The sequence below is a fragment of the Alligator mississippiensis genome, chromosome 5, assembly GCF_030867095.1.
Source record: "Alligator mississippiensis isolate rAllMis1 chromosome 5, rAllMis1, whole genome shotgun sequence".
NCBI classification, from domain to species: Eukaryota; Metazoa; Chordata; order Crocodylia; family Alligatoridae; genus Alligator; species Alligator mississippiensis.
This window is the reverse complement of record NC_081828.1, coordinates 125,218,416-125,234,861: the sequence shown is the minus strand read 5'-3', so window position 1 is coordinate 125,234,861 and position 16,446 is coordinate 125,218,416. Positions and strand designations below refer to the sequence as shown.

The following is a 16,446-nucleotide window of genomic DNA, read 5'->3' as shown; positions in this document are numbered from 1 at the left end:
AGTAAAAATGGGAGTTGATCCAGTTATGGATTTAATCACATATCACGATTGGGTATTATTTCTAAATGCCAAGAAATCCTAAACTAGTCATCTCCTATTACTTTTTTATGTTTTTAAATGGACAATATCATCTTAAACAACGATTTTAATTAAAAATAAAGCAACCCAGTCCATATAATTTATCTATGACCTTGCCTTATGGAAGCAGGCCCAGCCTGTCTGTAAAGTCCCATTGAAATAAATAACAGGTTTATTTTAGTTTCTTGAGTAAGGATCATCAGAATTTGGCCCATTGTTCACAGAGTTTCAGCCCAAAGCCATTTTACAGCCAAGTTATAAACTTCTGAAAAAATGGGGTTTATAATGGAAATGCTGACACAGTCTTAACCATAGAGGCGTGAGCAGCACAGCGTTATAATCTAGCAGTGCTGTTTTGACAGCAGTTATACTATAATGCAATAGAGGCCTGAAGCACTTTTCGCTAAGTGTATCAATATGGGCCTAATTTACTTAGACCTTCATGTAGTCATTCATATTAAAATATCTTGCTCTCTGATATATAGATCAAGACATTTCTCCCCTTACTCACTTACATCAGACAGGTATATGTTGAATTACACAGTAAAGAGACAGAGTATTAAATAGCTGAGGTGGTGTTTCGTAGGACTTTTTACAGACCACCATTTACTAAACAATACCTTAAGAGTTGTATATCCTTCAGAGTGTTAATATGTAACCAGAACAAACAGAGGACATAGGAAAAGTGGAGAAAAGTTAGATATATAAGCAAGAAAAAGTGAGTTATTGATTTTATTGACTGGTCTGTTAACTTCTGACATTGCAATAAAGCCTTATTTATTTGTATACAGAAGACTCAATTACATAGATACATATCATTTTAACAACTGGGTTATTTACAGGAGAATTGCAGCTTCATAAATAATATAGACCTGAAATTCTCTAGCTGATGTTTATCCATTGTTACCATTTAGAGAGCTCTGATGTCCACAGATACTCTTCAGAGGAAAGTCATTAGAATAGCATTAGGTGAAAGCAGAACTCTTACAGCAGTATAAATGGAGTGCACGTTTAACATGCTAAATGCACAAGAGATGAAATGACCAAAATGAAAACTATTGCTTCCTATTGACCCATGGAATGGAAGTATTTTAAGAAAGAGAGTTATCAGGTTAAACGGTTAGGTTTTCTAGCATCTTTTTTTAAATATTAGCTTAGCTGAAAAGCCTTATAACTTTACTATAACTGATGCAAGTTCTCATTTTATTTCTTTTTAATCTGGTGGGTGGCTTGAACCTAGACTTCTCTTGTTCACGTTAAGTCCACTGGTTGACTTACTGTCTACCATTTCGTTATCTAACTTGAGAGTTTTGCATCTATCATGCTAGTAATTGAGGAAAATAGTTGAGCTTATGAAATAACATAACTTGCACACTGAATAACTGCTAATGGAATGATTGTTAGTGATCAGAAGTTGTCAGTGGTTAAGTTGTTTAACAAGTACCAAAGGTTGTTTCTATCCTTGTGGTCTTTTTGAAGTAAATTAGTTGTATATGTCAAATTGCACACCCTTGTGAGTGGCACCTTTATCATAGCAAGAATGGGGCTAAAAAGGCAGGAGGATGTAACTGTCCTTTCTACTCTCATGTTTGCATCAGTTAATAAAAGAAAGATTTAGCACAGCGTCAAGGAGGAAGCAAGTTGGGGAAATTGGGAATAAAACAGTGAAAGCTGATGTTGTAGTATATTGTCTGTTCTATGGGTTCAGCCTGGGTATTGCAGTGACTGTCATTATTGTACTTTCTGAGAATCTCACAACACTTGCAGATTAGGGAAGTCCAATTGTCTCCATTTTATGGAAGCACAGGAAGGGTCTGCCTATGTGGTATTAGGTATGGTGGTGTACAGACACTTGGGGCTCTCTTTGCACATTAGCTCCAGAACTGGAAATACTGTAGCTGCATTAATGTAGCACCATGCTTGGTCTAAATAGCTCTGCTAAGAAACAGCACGTATTATCCTGTGGGCACCATGATGCTAATATGGCCATACTGATGCTTCTGGAGCTAACACATGCAGAGCTCATGGTCTTACACAAGTGTAGACAACCCCCCGCATCCATTCCAGAGCATGGCATGCAAGGGTATTTTGTTTGCCACATTTACCTTGGGCCAGACAGCAGGGAAGGGGCTAGGGTTGTGCTCTTGAACAAAGATCGGGCCCCTTGCAGCTCTCCCACCATCCGCCCCTGGCACGCCAACATCTTACAAGTTGAGGTTGTGTGTGTTTTTGGCACTCTGCCCAAAAACATTGCTGACCCCTGCCCTATAGATTTACTCTGTGTATATGTCTGCACCACTTTTCTTTCACTGCTTTTTTTTTCATTGCTTTTTTTTTTTTTGGCTCGGCTCCAAATTATGTTTAGTAGGCACGTCTGCACAGCCTGAGATCTGACATAATCCTGAAAATAAATAATATGACAAATGGAAGTTGATGCTGGTTTTGTGTTGTTGTGTAATGGAGTTAAAATAATGACAGGACAATAATATAATAGAATTCTGTGAAGCCCTCACTCTACTTGACTTTAAGTGGAACTAAAATCTTAGAAATGAGAGGACAATAAAATAATGCTTTGTAAAAAGGATAAAAGAATAATGTTACCTAAGTCTATTAGTGACATAACATGCTATGAATGCACTTAAATTAATAGCATCTTTTACCAGTAGATATTTTTCAATTACTGTAATGCTGAAAAAATAAACAGAACAGTGATATAAAAATAAAAGGGATATAAAAAGCTGATTTGTAAATATATGAACTCAGGCTATTTCATGGATTGGAAACTTTAGATCAGTTTATATATTCCATATCATTTAATCCCATTAGTGAGTATCACAGTGCCCTTTCTCACTCTTTGAAAAAAGTTGCCTGTCACTTGGTATTTTGGCAAAGCTAAATCATGTGGTTTCTATTGCGTGTTCCTGCCTGCACAACATGTTGGTACAACAAGGTCTTCCCAAGACAAGATGTTTTTTAACCAGGAGATTTTTCAGTGGGATGCCACACAATTAATGCATTATGACTGTCCTGTGATGCATCTTCTGTTTGCAAAGCGATTTAACCCTACACTGTGCTCTGTATTAACAAATACTTCCTGTAGAACAAACCCTGCACACATGGAAATCATTGTAAGTTTTACTATTGACTGCGGGAGTTGTGAGATCAGGCCCCGTTACAGGAATAGTTTTTGTAAATCATTTGCTTCTGTCAGATCCTTGTTCTCCACAATTTTCACTGGGTATCAGTGGTACCCAAGTGAATCTCAGAATACATGCAACCATGTAAGTTCCAGACACAGGCCATTCTGATGAAAGTCCCTAATAGAAAGCTTCCCAGATTCTGGTGAGTTCTGGTTTGTTCTTTAGGTTGCTTTATATTTTTCACTGTTAGTTTTACAGTAAGAGAAAACAATGTTTTGTGCTATGTTTTTAACCTCATCCCAGGCAGATTCAAGCTTGAGTATAAGCCCAAGCCCACAGATTGAAAGTTCTTGAAAAGCAGATAAATTGGAAGTATTTGGGGATTCCTTATGAAAGCACACTAAAAATAGTTTCTACAGTTGGTGTTCAACAATAATAGTCACAAATTAATTTCAGTCCAAGATTTACAAGACCTTGAGACATGCTTACTATGAGTTTCTGCAGCCACAAGCCACCACTTTCATTTGAAATAATGGCTCGTCCTGCTGTGACACATCATGAGAACTTGTTGTGGATATTGAACACTCGAGCCTGCTTTTTGGAGAGGCAAGAATGAGCGTGTGTGTGTGTGTGTGTGTGTGTGTCTACAGATCTTCACTGGTACCTGAGCAGCTATGTATATTTCTATTGTAGTTTTATCAATTTATAATTTAATCTGATCTAGGAGCATGGGCTCATGTCTGCAGAACTGCTGCGGCTAGTGCTGCACCTGTGGTTCTCTACTAAGCTCCTACAGTATACCTCTCTGTGGGGCTGCTCTTTCAAGAGTCTCAATAAAGTCTGAACGGTTGAACAACCTGTAATGAGACTCTTGATGGAGAAGCCCCATAGGGCTCCATATAGACCACTGCAGAGAATGTGAAATTGTCAAAAACACTTTCAGGGATGAGTCCAGACTAGTAGATTTAGCAGTAGGAGCTGCAGTTTCAAACCTGCAGTCTCCAGACCACAGCCCCAGGTTAGGACAATCTGGTAGCAGGGTGGGATAAATCAAATTCCCCAAAAGCCCCACTAGAAAGCAAAATCCACAAACCCTTCTGAGATTTGGTTTAGCCTTCTTTAGTCTCTACATAAACACTGAATAAATTGCATCCTTTTCTTTTAACATAGTTTCTTTAAGTGAAGCGAGCTATTAATGTTTTTGGGGGTGGGGCAGTGCTGCCTGATCAGATGGGACTTCTAAGATGTATTCTACTTTGGGAATTTTGCAGGAGTTGCAGAAATTTCCAAGTAGGGCATGCCAGGATTCAAAGTGGGTAAAGCTATTCTTTTCCAAACCGAAACAGCATGTGAGTTGTGACAGAACACCTAACATGAGTTACTATTGCTAGAGTCTGTTCCCTGCCCTGGAATCCCATCTCCAATACCCAATTATATAATCCACTCTTACTATATTTTCCTGTCTACACTGATGCTATGTGCTGTCTGTCACTAACTCTTTGCTTAGCAGAACAGGGATCTCTCACAGCAAAGCTAATTGCTGTAAAGTGTCTTCTGCCGAGTGTCAGGTCTATAGGAGTTTTAAATGCAGGTCCAATGAATATGCCATCCCTTATTGGATAGTCCCTATTTACTGAACCACACATGCCACTGTGCCTTTAACAAACTTACACAGGACAGTAGGACACTATGGTTATTATATATTTCCCTCCTTTTTTATTATTATTACTTCCAGGGAGGATCTTGTAAAGACTTCAATTTAATTTATATAGGCTGGATTACATATCATTCCCTCCTGGAAGGGAATCTGTCACTGTAACTTCTGAAAAAAAAAGTATAAATCAGTGGTAAACCCCTCCCCCAAAATCTCACTCACTCCTTCTATGTGCATGTTTACATATACTGTTCACTGAATATCAAAACTGGGTAATGCTATCAGCTAAACCCCTGGCAATTGAATTGTTCAAGTTTTCCTATACAAACAGCAACACAGAGCTTTATGAAATCTCACTCCCTCATCTTGTTTCACTTGGGCAGAGGTGGGAACCTACTTAGAAAAGCTAGTGATAGGGTGTGTTACTGGTTTATGGGAGGAAGAAAGGGAAGCTTGCTTCTCTCCTGTAGAAAAAGAAAATACATTCGTATGAATGCTATAAACATCATAAGGAAATGTTAGACGGCAATAAAAAGGGCAAACAGTAGCAGTTGCACCAAATAGATGTTCTTTAACATGTTCCCTCTTTGGCATTTAGTAAGCCGTCAGGAACTGAAAGAAAAGGAAGTTTAATTTAAAGAAGCCTCCTGCCCTGCTTAGCTAGGGATCAGGTGCCCAACATGAAATAATAATGCATTCGACTGTCCATCTTCTAATAAGTAACCTTTATCATCTTGCATTCACCAGTGCTAACAGCAAACAGTAGGTATGAAATGTTGTCTGAATTCAAGGAAAACTGATAGGATCTTTGTGACCTTAATGTGATTATATTTTTGCTAATGCATACAGTAAAAAGGAAACCAGAACTCTCAATGTGAAGGGTCTAATTTTTTTTTTTTTAAAGTACCGTTAACAGTGGATTTTTATGCACTATAGTTACGGGGTGGGAAAAAAAAGGTGGAATGTGCCTGTTTTGAATAAAGAACATATTTTGCAATTATATCTTCTTTCCCTTTTCTGCATTTGCCATACTGCTTTTTTCTGTGATATATATAAAATGTGAAAACAATTCTTGTAGACTGCAGAAAAATATATCTGTTTATTTAAAGAAAGGCTTTAAGTTATGGGAAGATGAGAGAAGAAAGAGTGAGAAGAGATGGAAAGGAAGATAGACAAAGGGAGAAAGAACAAACTGAAGAAGAGGATTTAAGGCTGTTCATGGGGGTTGGGGGTTTTTGGTGAATATTCTTTTTGTATTATAGTAAATTATAACCAGCTATTGCCACTGAAATGTTAAATGTGGTATGAATCAATTTCAGAAAAATATTAGTATTATAAGCAGTCATGTACTTTATAAAATTTTAAGCTGGTGTAAGGCATAGGTACTTGTGACAAACTGAGCATGCAAGTAGTTTCAGTGATTTCAGGTGTTTTAAGTATCTTACTGCAGTGAGGCCTGTAGGAAAAGGTTAAATGTCTCTATTTAAGCAAAGAAGGATAAGACAAAGGCAAGGGTTATGTACTCTGTGGTCAGCTGGATTTGAATTCTGCAATAGACTGGAAATAGTGTAGCAGTTTCATTTAAATATAGAAGTATAGGGTTTTACTCAAATATGAAATTAAATGATAAAATCAGTAGAGTAACCCTGTGCTATTTATTTTGATATCTAATTTAATTCATTTTCTACTCTAATGTCTTCAGCTTTGGATATTCCAGAGATGTTTTTATTTATATACCTAATTGTATCATTTAAGTTTTCAAAGGCTAACTGGAGGTTTTGGTAATTGGGTAGGGCAAAAGGGGCCTAAAGATAACGGTTCCTCCAAAATACCTTGCAGGAGGTAAGGGAGGCAGTTTGGTATTGGGGGATAAATATGTTAGTTGGATATTCCTTTATAATGACCAGTAATTAAATAATTGACAATATTGATACCTCAAATTGATATCTTTAGGTTTCAGAGTTATCAGGTTGAAGCAGCAACACTGTACGGATTATAATTTGCATACTTGTTTTAAGGTTTTTTTTTCTATTAAGGTGATTTTTTTTTTTGTGATAGGTCAAAATATAGAGCCCATTTCTGAAGCAAGAGGCAAACTCCCCAGCAAATGCTGTGACAGCATGTTGTACAGATAATTTTTAATGTGATCCACCTTACATGCCAGCTTTTGGCTAGGTATAGATGTTACACCTATTGTGCTTTAAATGTGCAGAAAGCACTCTACAGTTGTAACTGAACAGATGTTCATGGCTCTTTGAGTGCTTTAAAAATGGTGGGTTGCATTCTAAGTTAACTCTCGATGGATGAGGTGTTGGATTAAAGCATTTCTGTTCAAGCACTTTATCAGAGGTCTGTGCCAGATCCCATCAAGGATTAACTTAGAGTGTGATTGCCACCATCTCAGGCGGCATTGCACAAGGCTGTGCTCTAGCCACAGGCAGAGCTCATTTGTTCTGCCCACGTGCCAGGCTGGCAGCGCCCCCTGAGTCACCTGAGTCAGTGCCAGCTTCTGTTCCCAACCCCACCTCCTCCCTCAGGCCAGCTGTGAGCCACAGCTGGCTGGAGGGTGAAACAGGGATTTCTCTTCCTGCAGTGGCAGCTGCCCTGGCCCTACAGTGCACTGTTGCCTGGCTAGAGGGGTGTAGGGGGGAAGGGGGCTGGGCTCTTTGTTCCCCAGCAGCCCCAGCCCCACACTGTACCACTGCCTGGCTGGGAGGGCTGTGGCGGCACAGAGCTCAGACCCCTTCTCCCATAGCCCAGCTGCAGGGGCTGGAGGGGGAGAGGTCTGGGGTATTGCTCCCTGCAGCAGCCCTGGCCCTGAAGCATGCTGCTACCTGGCTGTGGAGGAAGGGGTCTGGGGGTTTCCTCCCTCAGCCACTGGCAGGGCCTAGAGAGAGGGGCCATTCCAGCAACCTCCTGGAAGGGATGTTGGAGCACCCCCAGTGGTCACTGCTGGCAGACTCCAACCCCTCCGTCTCCCCCCTGCCAATAAACAGTGAATGTCTGTTCGGTTCACTTGTACTCTAACTTATAGCACTCTAAGAAAAGTGTGATAGAGCATTTCCACCGGGGGCTTTTTGAAAGTCTGTACTTAAACTATTACTGTTGGCATTGAAAGGACAATACTATTGCCTACTGAATTAAATATGAGAATTCTCAGTTCAAGCCCATGACCACCTGTGCTGACTGGTGCCTCCAGGGCCTGGGGGGGAACCCAGGGTCCCCCCACAGCTGATTGCCGAGACAGGGAGCAGGAGGGAGGGCTCCCCACCACGTGCTCTGCAGCGGACCCTGAAGTGGACTCCGTGGAGGACCCAGAAGTGCTTCTGGTCCACTTCTGGGTCCATTGCCAAGTGCACTGGGGACCTGCCTCCCCCCCCGGCACACTCCCATGGGATGTTTTATCCGCCCCACCATCTCAGTGTTCACAAGCCACCTAGTACCTTGAGGTATGTAGAAAAAAACATTCAAAGATGTGACTGTGTCCAAATCATCAAATTTCTCTGAATCTCTCCAAATTGATTCAGAGGGTTCTGATTCAGTTCGGAGAGATTAAAGGGTCTCCTGATTCGATTTGTATTCAGAGATTTGGCCGCCGAATCAGGCCAAAACTCTATTGAATCCAATCAGTGACCAAAGCTTCGCATAGCCCTACAGATCAGCATAAAATCTCAGCTACTTCTACTGCAAATGTTGTGAAACATATAAGTGCAAAAGCGATATAAAAAGATTGTGTGGAACTGTACAAAGCAGTCTATTAACTTGGGTGTTTTGTGAAGTATTTTGAATGGAAAAGATCTCCTGCCTCAAGGCCCAATTCCATGCAGTGCTAAAGTGGTGAAAGTTAAGAGTTTTCCTGTACCTCTATAAGAAGGGTCCGTAAAGGAGAGGCTGAGTGCTCAACTGGGGAGGTTGCTGACTTTTTCATTCTCATGTGGTGCAGATCTTTCTCAAGGCAAGCTCATGAATACTCTCAGCACCTACCTTAGTCAAGCAGAGCTGAGGGCAGGGGCAGATTAATGCATGGGCTAGTGGAGCCCAGACTAAAAGGGCCCCCTGGAGCATCAGGGGCAGCATGGCCCGAGCAGGCACCTGGCCACAGGCATCTGGGACAGGCAGCATACACCTCCTCCCCTCCGGCCAGGACAGAGCCAGAGGCTAGGGGCGAGCATGGGGCTTCATGCAGGTGGTGGCAGCTTCCTGGGGTCATATATTGCCAGGAGGCTCCATGGGTGGCCCTGCTCCCACTCTCTGCTATCTGAGGGTGGCCACCAGCACCAGCACTGCTGGGACAGGACGGGACAGCCCCGCTCTGCTAGGGCCAGCAGAGGGGTGGGCGAGCAGCTGAGGGTAGCACAGAGCCCATGCCCTGGCCCCAGCCCTGGCGTCTCCCATAGTGCTGGGGGACTGCAGCACTGACTGTGACACCTGCCAGGCAGAGGGGCTGGGTTAGGTTGAGGCTGGGGCTGCCTTCACCTCAGTGGTGCTCAAGCCCCCGCCAGCTTGCCCCAGACGTGCCAAGGAGGCTGGGCGGGCCCAGCCACAGCCCCCTGGCAGATGCAGAGGGAACCTGCCCTCGCCTGTTAGGGGGCCTCCAATATTCTGTTTGCCCAGGGTTCCAATAAATCTTAATCCACCACTAGCTGGGGGAACCCCGCACTCAGCATCTTGTAGGATAGTGCCTTAATTTGTGTGTTGTGTAATCTTTTGCTGGTTTTGGCAACATAATATATTAATTTCTTTTATATTTAGATGTTATATATTTTTCTCTTTCTATTGATCATGTTATGATATATTTGTAGGCCTGCACAGCAGGGATATATTTTTATAAATATTGCCTTAAAATGAGCAATAGAACCTTACATAAGCAAAACCTATATTTTTTAATACCATCTATTTTTTTTAATTCAGCCTTAAGGTCACATTTCCAATGTACATAGGCTCAATTAACCTTTTTACTTAATTTTATTAACACCAGGTATTTAAATATATTTAGGTAAGCTTTTCTGGGAAAATGTGTAAGTTGAGACTAAACACTGAGCAAAGAACAACTCTGATCTTAACCACCAGTTGCAAGTTGTATGTACTACAAGAACAAATAAAAATGATTATATGGAGAGCACAGTAGAGTTGCAGCTAAGCCTTTTAACATGTGTAGTTGCTTGAAATGCTAATTTTTTACTCGCATCAATTATTTTCTACTGGCAATAGCCATGATACTACTACAGTGACAAGGCAGAATAATTTGCTTTCAAAAGGAGCGTACCTGGTAATTCTCTATTGTTGTATTTACTTGACTTATAAAATTCTCCCTGTTGTTTTCTAAAACCTACCATTTGAAGTGAGATAGAGATGCTATAGTGGTTAGAGATCTAACCTGGGCCAGGTGAATTAGGGTTCTCTTCTTTGAACTGCCACAGGCTTTCTGTAAACCCTTAGGTATGTCATTTAGGCCCAGCTTTACAAAGGCATAAAGATGACTAATTCCCCCTTATTTAGAATTTGGGAATGTGTAGCCAGATCCAAATGTGCAGGCATATGCAGATTGTGGTGCCACAATCATCTCTGCAGTCCCAGAAACCTCACATGTTGCACAGTAAACCATGCCCCACTGTTAATTTGCAGCACTGGGGCAAAATTTGCTATCAGGAATTCCTGGTAGCAAAAACAAACAAACAAAAAAAAAACCCTTGGGGGAAAAAAAAAAAAGCAGCACAAAGCATGGCAAAGTGCCATGTTCTAGGACAAACACAGAGAAGGGGGGAGTAGGCAGCCCAGAGCCTCCACACTGAGGCACTTGGAGATAAGGGAACAGGCAGCCCTGACCGCAGCCACTTCCGGAAATCGGCTGCCACACAACTGGCTGCGTTGTTGAGATTGGCCGTGGGGGGATCTCCCCACCCCCCCAGTCACTGACTGGTTGCTGGGGGGTACATGCCCCTCCTGACTAAGGTGGCACCAGTTGCTTATGCACAGAGCTGCCTGCTCCCCCATTTCTGTGGCTGGCCAGGGCGCTGTGTGACTCGAAACAGGGGCTCCACATGCCTCAGGAAAGGGGCTTCACAGTGGAGCCCTTGCCCTGCCAAGACAGGGGAGCAGCCAGACCTGGGCTGCCTGCTCCCCTGTCTCCATGTGCCACTCCCTGGCTGGCTGGGGCACAGGGTTCCTCAGTGTAGGGGGCTGCCTACTGGCTAGCTCCATGTTGAGGCACCCTGTGTCTCAGCCAGCTCTCACCCTACAACACATGGAGCAGCGGGACAATGTGTCCCACTGCAGACTGCATGAGCAGGGGCGTGCACTGCAGCACAAAGTAGTGGCACAGATTTGTGCTGCTGAAAACCCGCACCCCTGCTTGTATGGACTGCTTGTGTGGACCGCTCACGTGGACTCATGCGGCCTGTGTGTTAATTTTTTTCCCCATCAGTAAAATGTAGTAGTACTGCTCAACTTACAAGGAAGCTGTAAGGATATATGCATTTAAAATTGTGAGCCATTCAGTTATGGGAGGAGGGACAGAAGATGGTGGAGCATATCCCCCAAGATAAACAATTGAATCTGGACTACAAACAACGTTTTCATTATCATTATCCCACCTCAAACCTGAACTTAGAGCACCCATCCCACTATTTGATCCAAACACCACAGAGATGATTGGGAATCAAGCAGGTTGTTCTTCTGTAGTGTCTGCTTGCATATCAGGTGAGGTGGTAGCAGCAGAAGTGCCTCCAGAGCTGTGCACTCAATATATTCAGTGCCACCCAGAATTATCCTGGTGGTACTAGCCATTTATGTTTCTGTCCCTTTCTAAAGTTTTACTGCCCTATGATAGTACAGCAGTGTTGTAAGACTCAATAAATTAGTGTTTGTACACCATAGTGATATTGCATGAAAAGGGCTGTACAATTGTTGCAAATGATATAACAAGGGGTAGTTACCTGAATGCAGACAAGGGCAATTTTAGGTAAGAATTTAGCAAAACATTTTTAATAATGCAGTCAATTGGACAATGGAATCATTTGCCTGAGGAGGTTGTTGAGGCAACTATAACTAGACGGTTTACAAGTAAATTAAATAAAACAAAGAAGAGATTAATGGAAGGGGCAATCCAGTACTAGGGTTAGGGAATGTGTTGCATCATAGCCTAAGAGGCCCTTGCCAGTCTGTCAACTATGATCCTCTAAATCAGACAGAGCATGCATAACATGTAGTACACTCAACTCTGTTTTGTTAACTGGATTGTTCTAGCATTGGACAGTCTTCCCTATTAACTGTAGGGAGAGAATGAATCACATCTTTCCATATATATTTTGTGGCTGTATTTTTTCTTCCTGGAAGCTTTGGCAAGTACTTCTCAGAGGAGATAACAGATGGCAGAGAACAAGTTCAGTTCATTTGTGTGATGCAATAGACCTTCCAGTTATTCTGAAATTATTATTTTACCACATTTGTTCATTGCTCAGCCAGCAATCTTCAGACTTCTCTCCTGACTTGGAAAGAAAACTTAACTCTGCACTGGCTGCTATAGCAGCTAGGTTAGATTAAGAGATGAGTCTATAATATTAAGTACACTACATGTGTATGAGAAAAATAGATATGGGCATAAGGGGAAACCTGCCTATTTGATTCTAAAAAGACAACACATATAATCTGATGCAGAAATTGTATATGACTTCATTTATATACATAAAATTGTGCGCCATTTCACCAAAGTACCTAAAGTGTCTTGAAAGTGAGCTGGAAGAAGTAGGGAAAGGTTTCATGTGCAGTAATAAAAGCAGGTACGTTGTCTTGAATAAACAACCACATGACAAGAATGAAATCCTGTGATTGCACCTACCGCAATCAATGAAGTATATAATTCCTTATTATTTAATGCTCCAGTGTAGTTTTATTTTAAGTGAAACCTTTTGTATAAGCTGCATCTCATAAGATTGTGTATTGTAAGACCTTTATGCTTTAACTAACAGAAAATAGTGGCTGTTTGGGAGACATGAAAAGCATGAGCCCACCTCATTGGAATTGTTCATTTTAGCAAGTGCACCAGGATCAGGCACTACATTAGTTAATATAGGATCATATGCTAGTAAATCATTGGTTGCTAGTGGGCGTGTCTAAACTTAAGCATTTACTGTGAAGTAAACAAAATTACTGTGCAGTACTGGCACGCATCTACACATGCATGCCCATACTGTGCAGTCAGTATGCCAAGTTCAGTGTAAGTTTGATATCTGTATCATGCAGGTATCAAATTTATGCCCAATTAGTTACTGCACAGTAATGCACGTGTAGACATGTTACTGCACAGTAACCCAGGGGGCCTCCCTGCTGGGTTTGCCCAGCCACTAGGAGGCCAGCCTGAGCCCAGCCCCAGGGCTCCTGGCTGGCCACCTCTCCTGGCTTCAGCTTGGAACTAAACTTAGTCCCAAGTGCTGGAAGCGATGTGGCCAGAGCCTGGAGCTCCACCCAGTGGCCACAGGAGCACACAGCAAGCTGCTCTGACCTGGGACTAAATTTAGTCCCAGATCATCTGCATGTGTAGACATCAGCCTATTCCCACTTACTGCACAATAAATTTAAACCGGTGTAAATACACATGTAGACATGCTCACTTTGTATTTTTTCTAAAAACTTCCCAGGTTAATTTAGTAGTATGATATGGCATTAGGAATTTGTTTTTATAATAGTCTAGTAAAACTAAGTTTTAATTTGAACTTTATGAGGTAACTCAGATTCAGCAGATCTCAACCTTTTCAGTGATGTAACATTACTTCTCATACACAGCTGTCATATCAAGTTAAATAAAAATGTGTTATGTAAAAAATGTAAAAAATATGCAGAGATACATTAAGGCAAACTGGTATTTAATTTTGATGGAGCAGATTTTGCAGATCCTATATAATCAGGAGTCATCATGAAGTCATTGTGTGTTTTTCTTTTTCTGTGTCAAGACAGCAGGATTGGGCTCATTTTGATAATAAAAGAAACAGATTGTATACCTTTTCACTGCATCATGCTCATCCAGCTAAATTTCTTGCTTTTCAAGCATTGCAGATAAGTAAATCGCACATAAAAAATTTAGTGACAAGGTCTCTTCTTGCACATTATTAGGCACTGTCGGAGCCTTGACCAATTATAATAGGTCATCTTACTCTTGTTATTAAATGACAATGGTCATTAAAATGCCAAACATTTTGACAGAATTCACTTTATAAAATGTCAGCAAGTCTGTATGTTTTTATTAGTTTCAAATCAATTTAGAAATTTCAATAGAATACTTGTAAGTATTCCCAAAGCAATGTCCATTTCTGACTTTCTGCACGCACAAAAATATTACAAATTAATCAGATTTTCAGATTTCTGCATAATAGCTCTGCACATTTATTGCTTAATCCCATTATAAAATGCTGTTATGATTGACACATTGCTGTAGAGATAGAAGTCAATTGAATAATATGTAGCAGTCAATTTTATTTGTACCCTAATGTGGTGAAGAATTTTTTTTTCACATTTCCATTATTTATAAGTCTGTCCCCTTGGAGAATATATAGAAGAATTTGTTTTAAATGAGCCGATAATACCTTCTTTAAAATTTATAAGTATGACAGAATCATATCCTTTCTTCCTTTGCAGACCATGGCATGCCAATAAACTGGTTCTGAATTGTCTTGCACTTGCTATTCATAGGATAAACATTGGAAAAGGGGATCTTGTTAGGTTTACTTAGAATTGGATTTCAACAACCCAGCAGAAGAAAAACTAACAGAACAAAAGCTACCATACTAACTAAAATCCTAAAATTGTAGCCAGGTTTTTCTTTATTTAAGACTTTAAGCACCATCAGTCCTTTAGATTCAGGAATAAAGTCAATCTGATCCAGCAGCCCTTGCTGAAAGAGTTTCTGACTCAATGGGAGTTCTGCCTAAGACAAGTCTGCAGGATTTGGCCTTAGCTTTGAAAGCCTCTTGTTGGTCATTAGTTACCGCTGTTATGGATTTTCTTTTCATTCTCTTTTTAATGTCTACTTTGAGGTCTTCAGCAGAATCTAAATAGCTGTACCTGAGGATGTTTTATGTTCAGCATGCTTATTTTCAAGTGTGTGTTGGATTCTGATTCTCTTAATTAGTGCTAATATACACTGGTGAAACAGAGTTCTGCTTTTCATTTTCCATGTACATTTACAGAAAGAAAGGAAGAAATGTCATTCACAAGCAAGCATTTTTTTTTCACTTTTTCTAGTGCTTTTTAGTGAGTGATACAGGATTTTCTGCCTCCATAAGTAACAAAAGAAAAGGCATTATTAAGATATTAAGTTGATGCGACCTGATTGTGTCTCAGATTTTGTTTGAGAAATTAGAATTACTGGTGCTCACCTAAGCATAAAAAATGTAGTTCCCACACACACAGTGCTCATGTACTGCATGTAAATTGCTGTATAATACAACCCACATTAGCTGTGTTGATGATAGCTTCAGTTCCACCGCTGTCAGATTTCTATATCTCTCTGAATGAGTTGGCTGGCCTGAATGAACGTTAGCATAATTTATGCAGCTGATAAGTGATTTGAGCGCTTGAGTTATTGATAAAACACTTTAGCATATCATTTTCAGCTTGATGTTATGTGACATCACAGTAAAATGTAATGTGCTGGTCCCTAGGCTAGACATTAAGGTAGAGCTTCTCTTTGAATTCCAGGGGCCAGAGGAAATACAGTGCTGTCTGATACAAGCACAGCTGACCAGCACCAGACCAGTCAGTCCCACCCAGCGTTTCCTGTTGGGCCCCAGGTCAGTATCTTTCAGTTAGCTTAATTAAAAGAATGAAGCTTGATGAAAGTAAATAACAGCTCAAAAAAACACCTAACAGTATCATGTTAAAAATAAGGTGAAAGATCATGGCTGTATTAATATACAGCTATGTTCAGAGAAACATGTGCATGCCACTTATATTGTATAAACATGTACTATATGTGGTGTTACTTAAAGAAAAAATGCTTCTATGTGTTTTTTGTTTGTTTTTTTTGTTTTTGTCCAGGGAATAAAATGTAAATAGTTTGTGTGTTTATAAAATTAAGTTATTTGAACCTTACATCAGTTACTTTTGAAACCCAGGTCATGATTTAATATAAAAACAAGTTAATGCAATTTTAATGCAAGTTTAGCTTATTGGGTTTGACAATCCTGTGCATCACATACAGCTTGTGCATTAATAAAGAAATCCATTCATTTTTGTTTTAAAGCCGAATTTTTATTTTTATTTTTACGATAAGGTATGTGTGCACAATAGTGTGGTTCTGAACAAAGCGATAAAATGTTTGCTTTTTCCATGTCATTTTGTACAGTGATTTTTCAAGTTCAACCAGCTACTCCAGGAAGCCAAGCAGATACGTAATGTTCTAACCCACTTTACAAAGCTGTCTGTGAGCTTCCCATGGATTGCATAGCTCCTGGAAATTGTTAATGTTGTTTCTAGTTTTTAGCAGGATGGAGTTGGGAAAACTGGGTTTAAATATTTGTAGGTTGGGTTGAATTTGGCCTTCTTGAATTCATTAACCATCTTTGGAGAATAGGTAGTATA

The 16,446-nt window shown here is 40.6% G+C and overlaps 1 protein-coding gene across 2 annotated transcripts in view; it reads left to right on the top strand.

Moving 5' to 3' along the window:
• POU6F2 (POU class 6 homeobox 2) overlaps positions 1 to 16,446 on the top strand; it is a 348,304-nt gene that overhangs the window by 89,437 nt on the left and 242,421 nt on the right. For both annotated transcript variants that reach the window (XM_019483391.2, XM_059728668.1), the window contains exon 2: positions 15,565 to 15,656. In XM_019483391.2, coding sequence (XP_019338936.1) covers positions 15,565 to 15,656 — 92 coding nt within the window. The remainder of the gene's footprint in view (positions 1 to 15,564; positions 15,657 to 16,446) is intronic.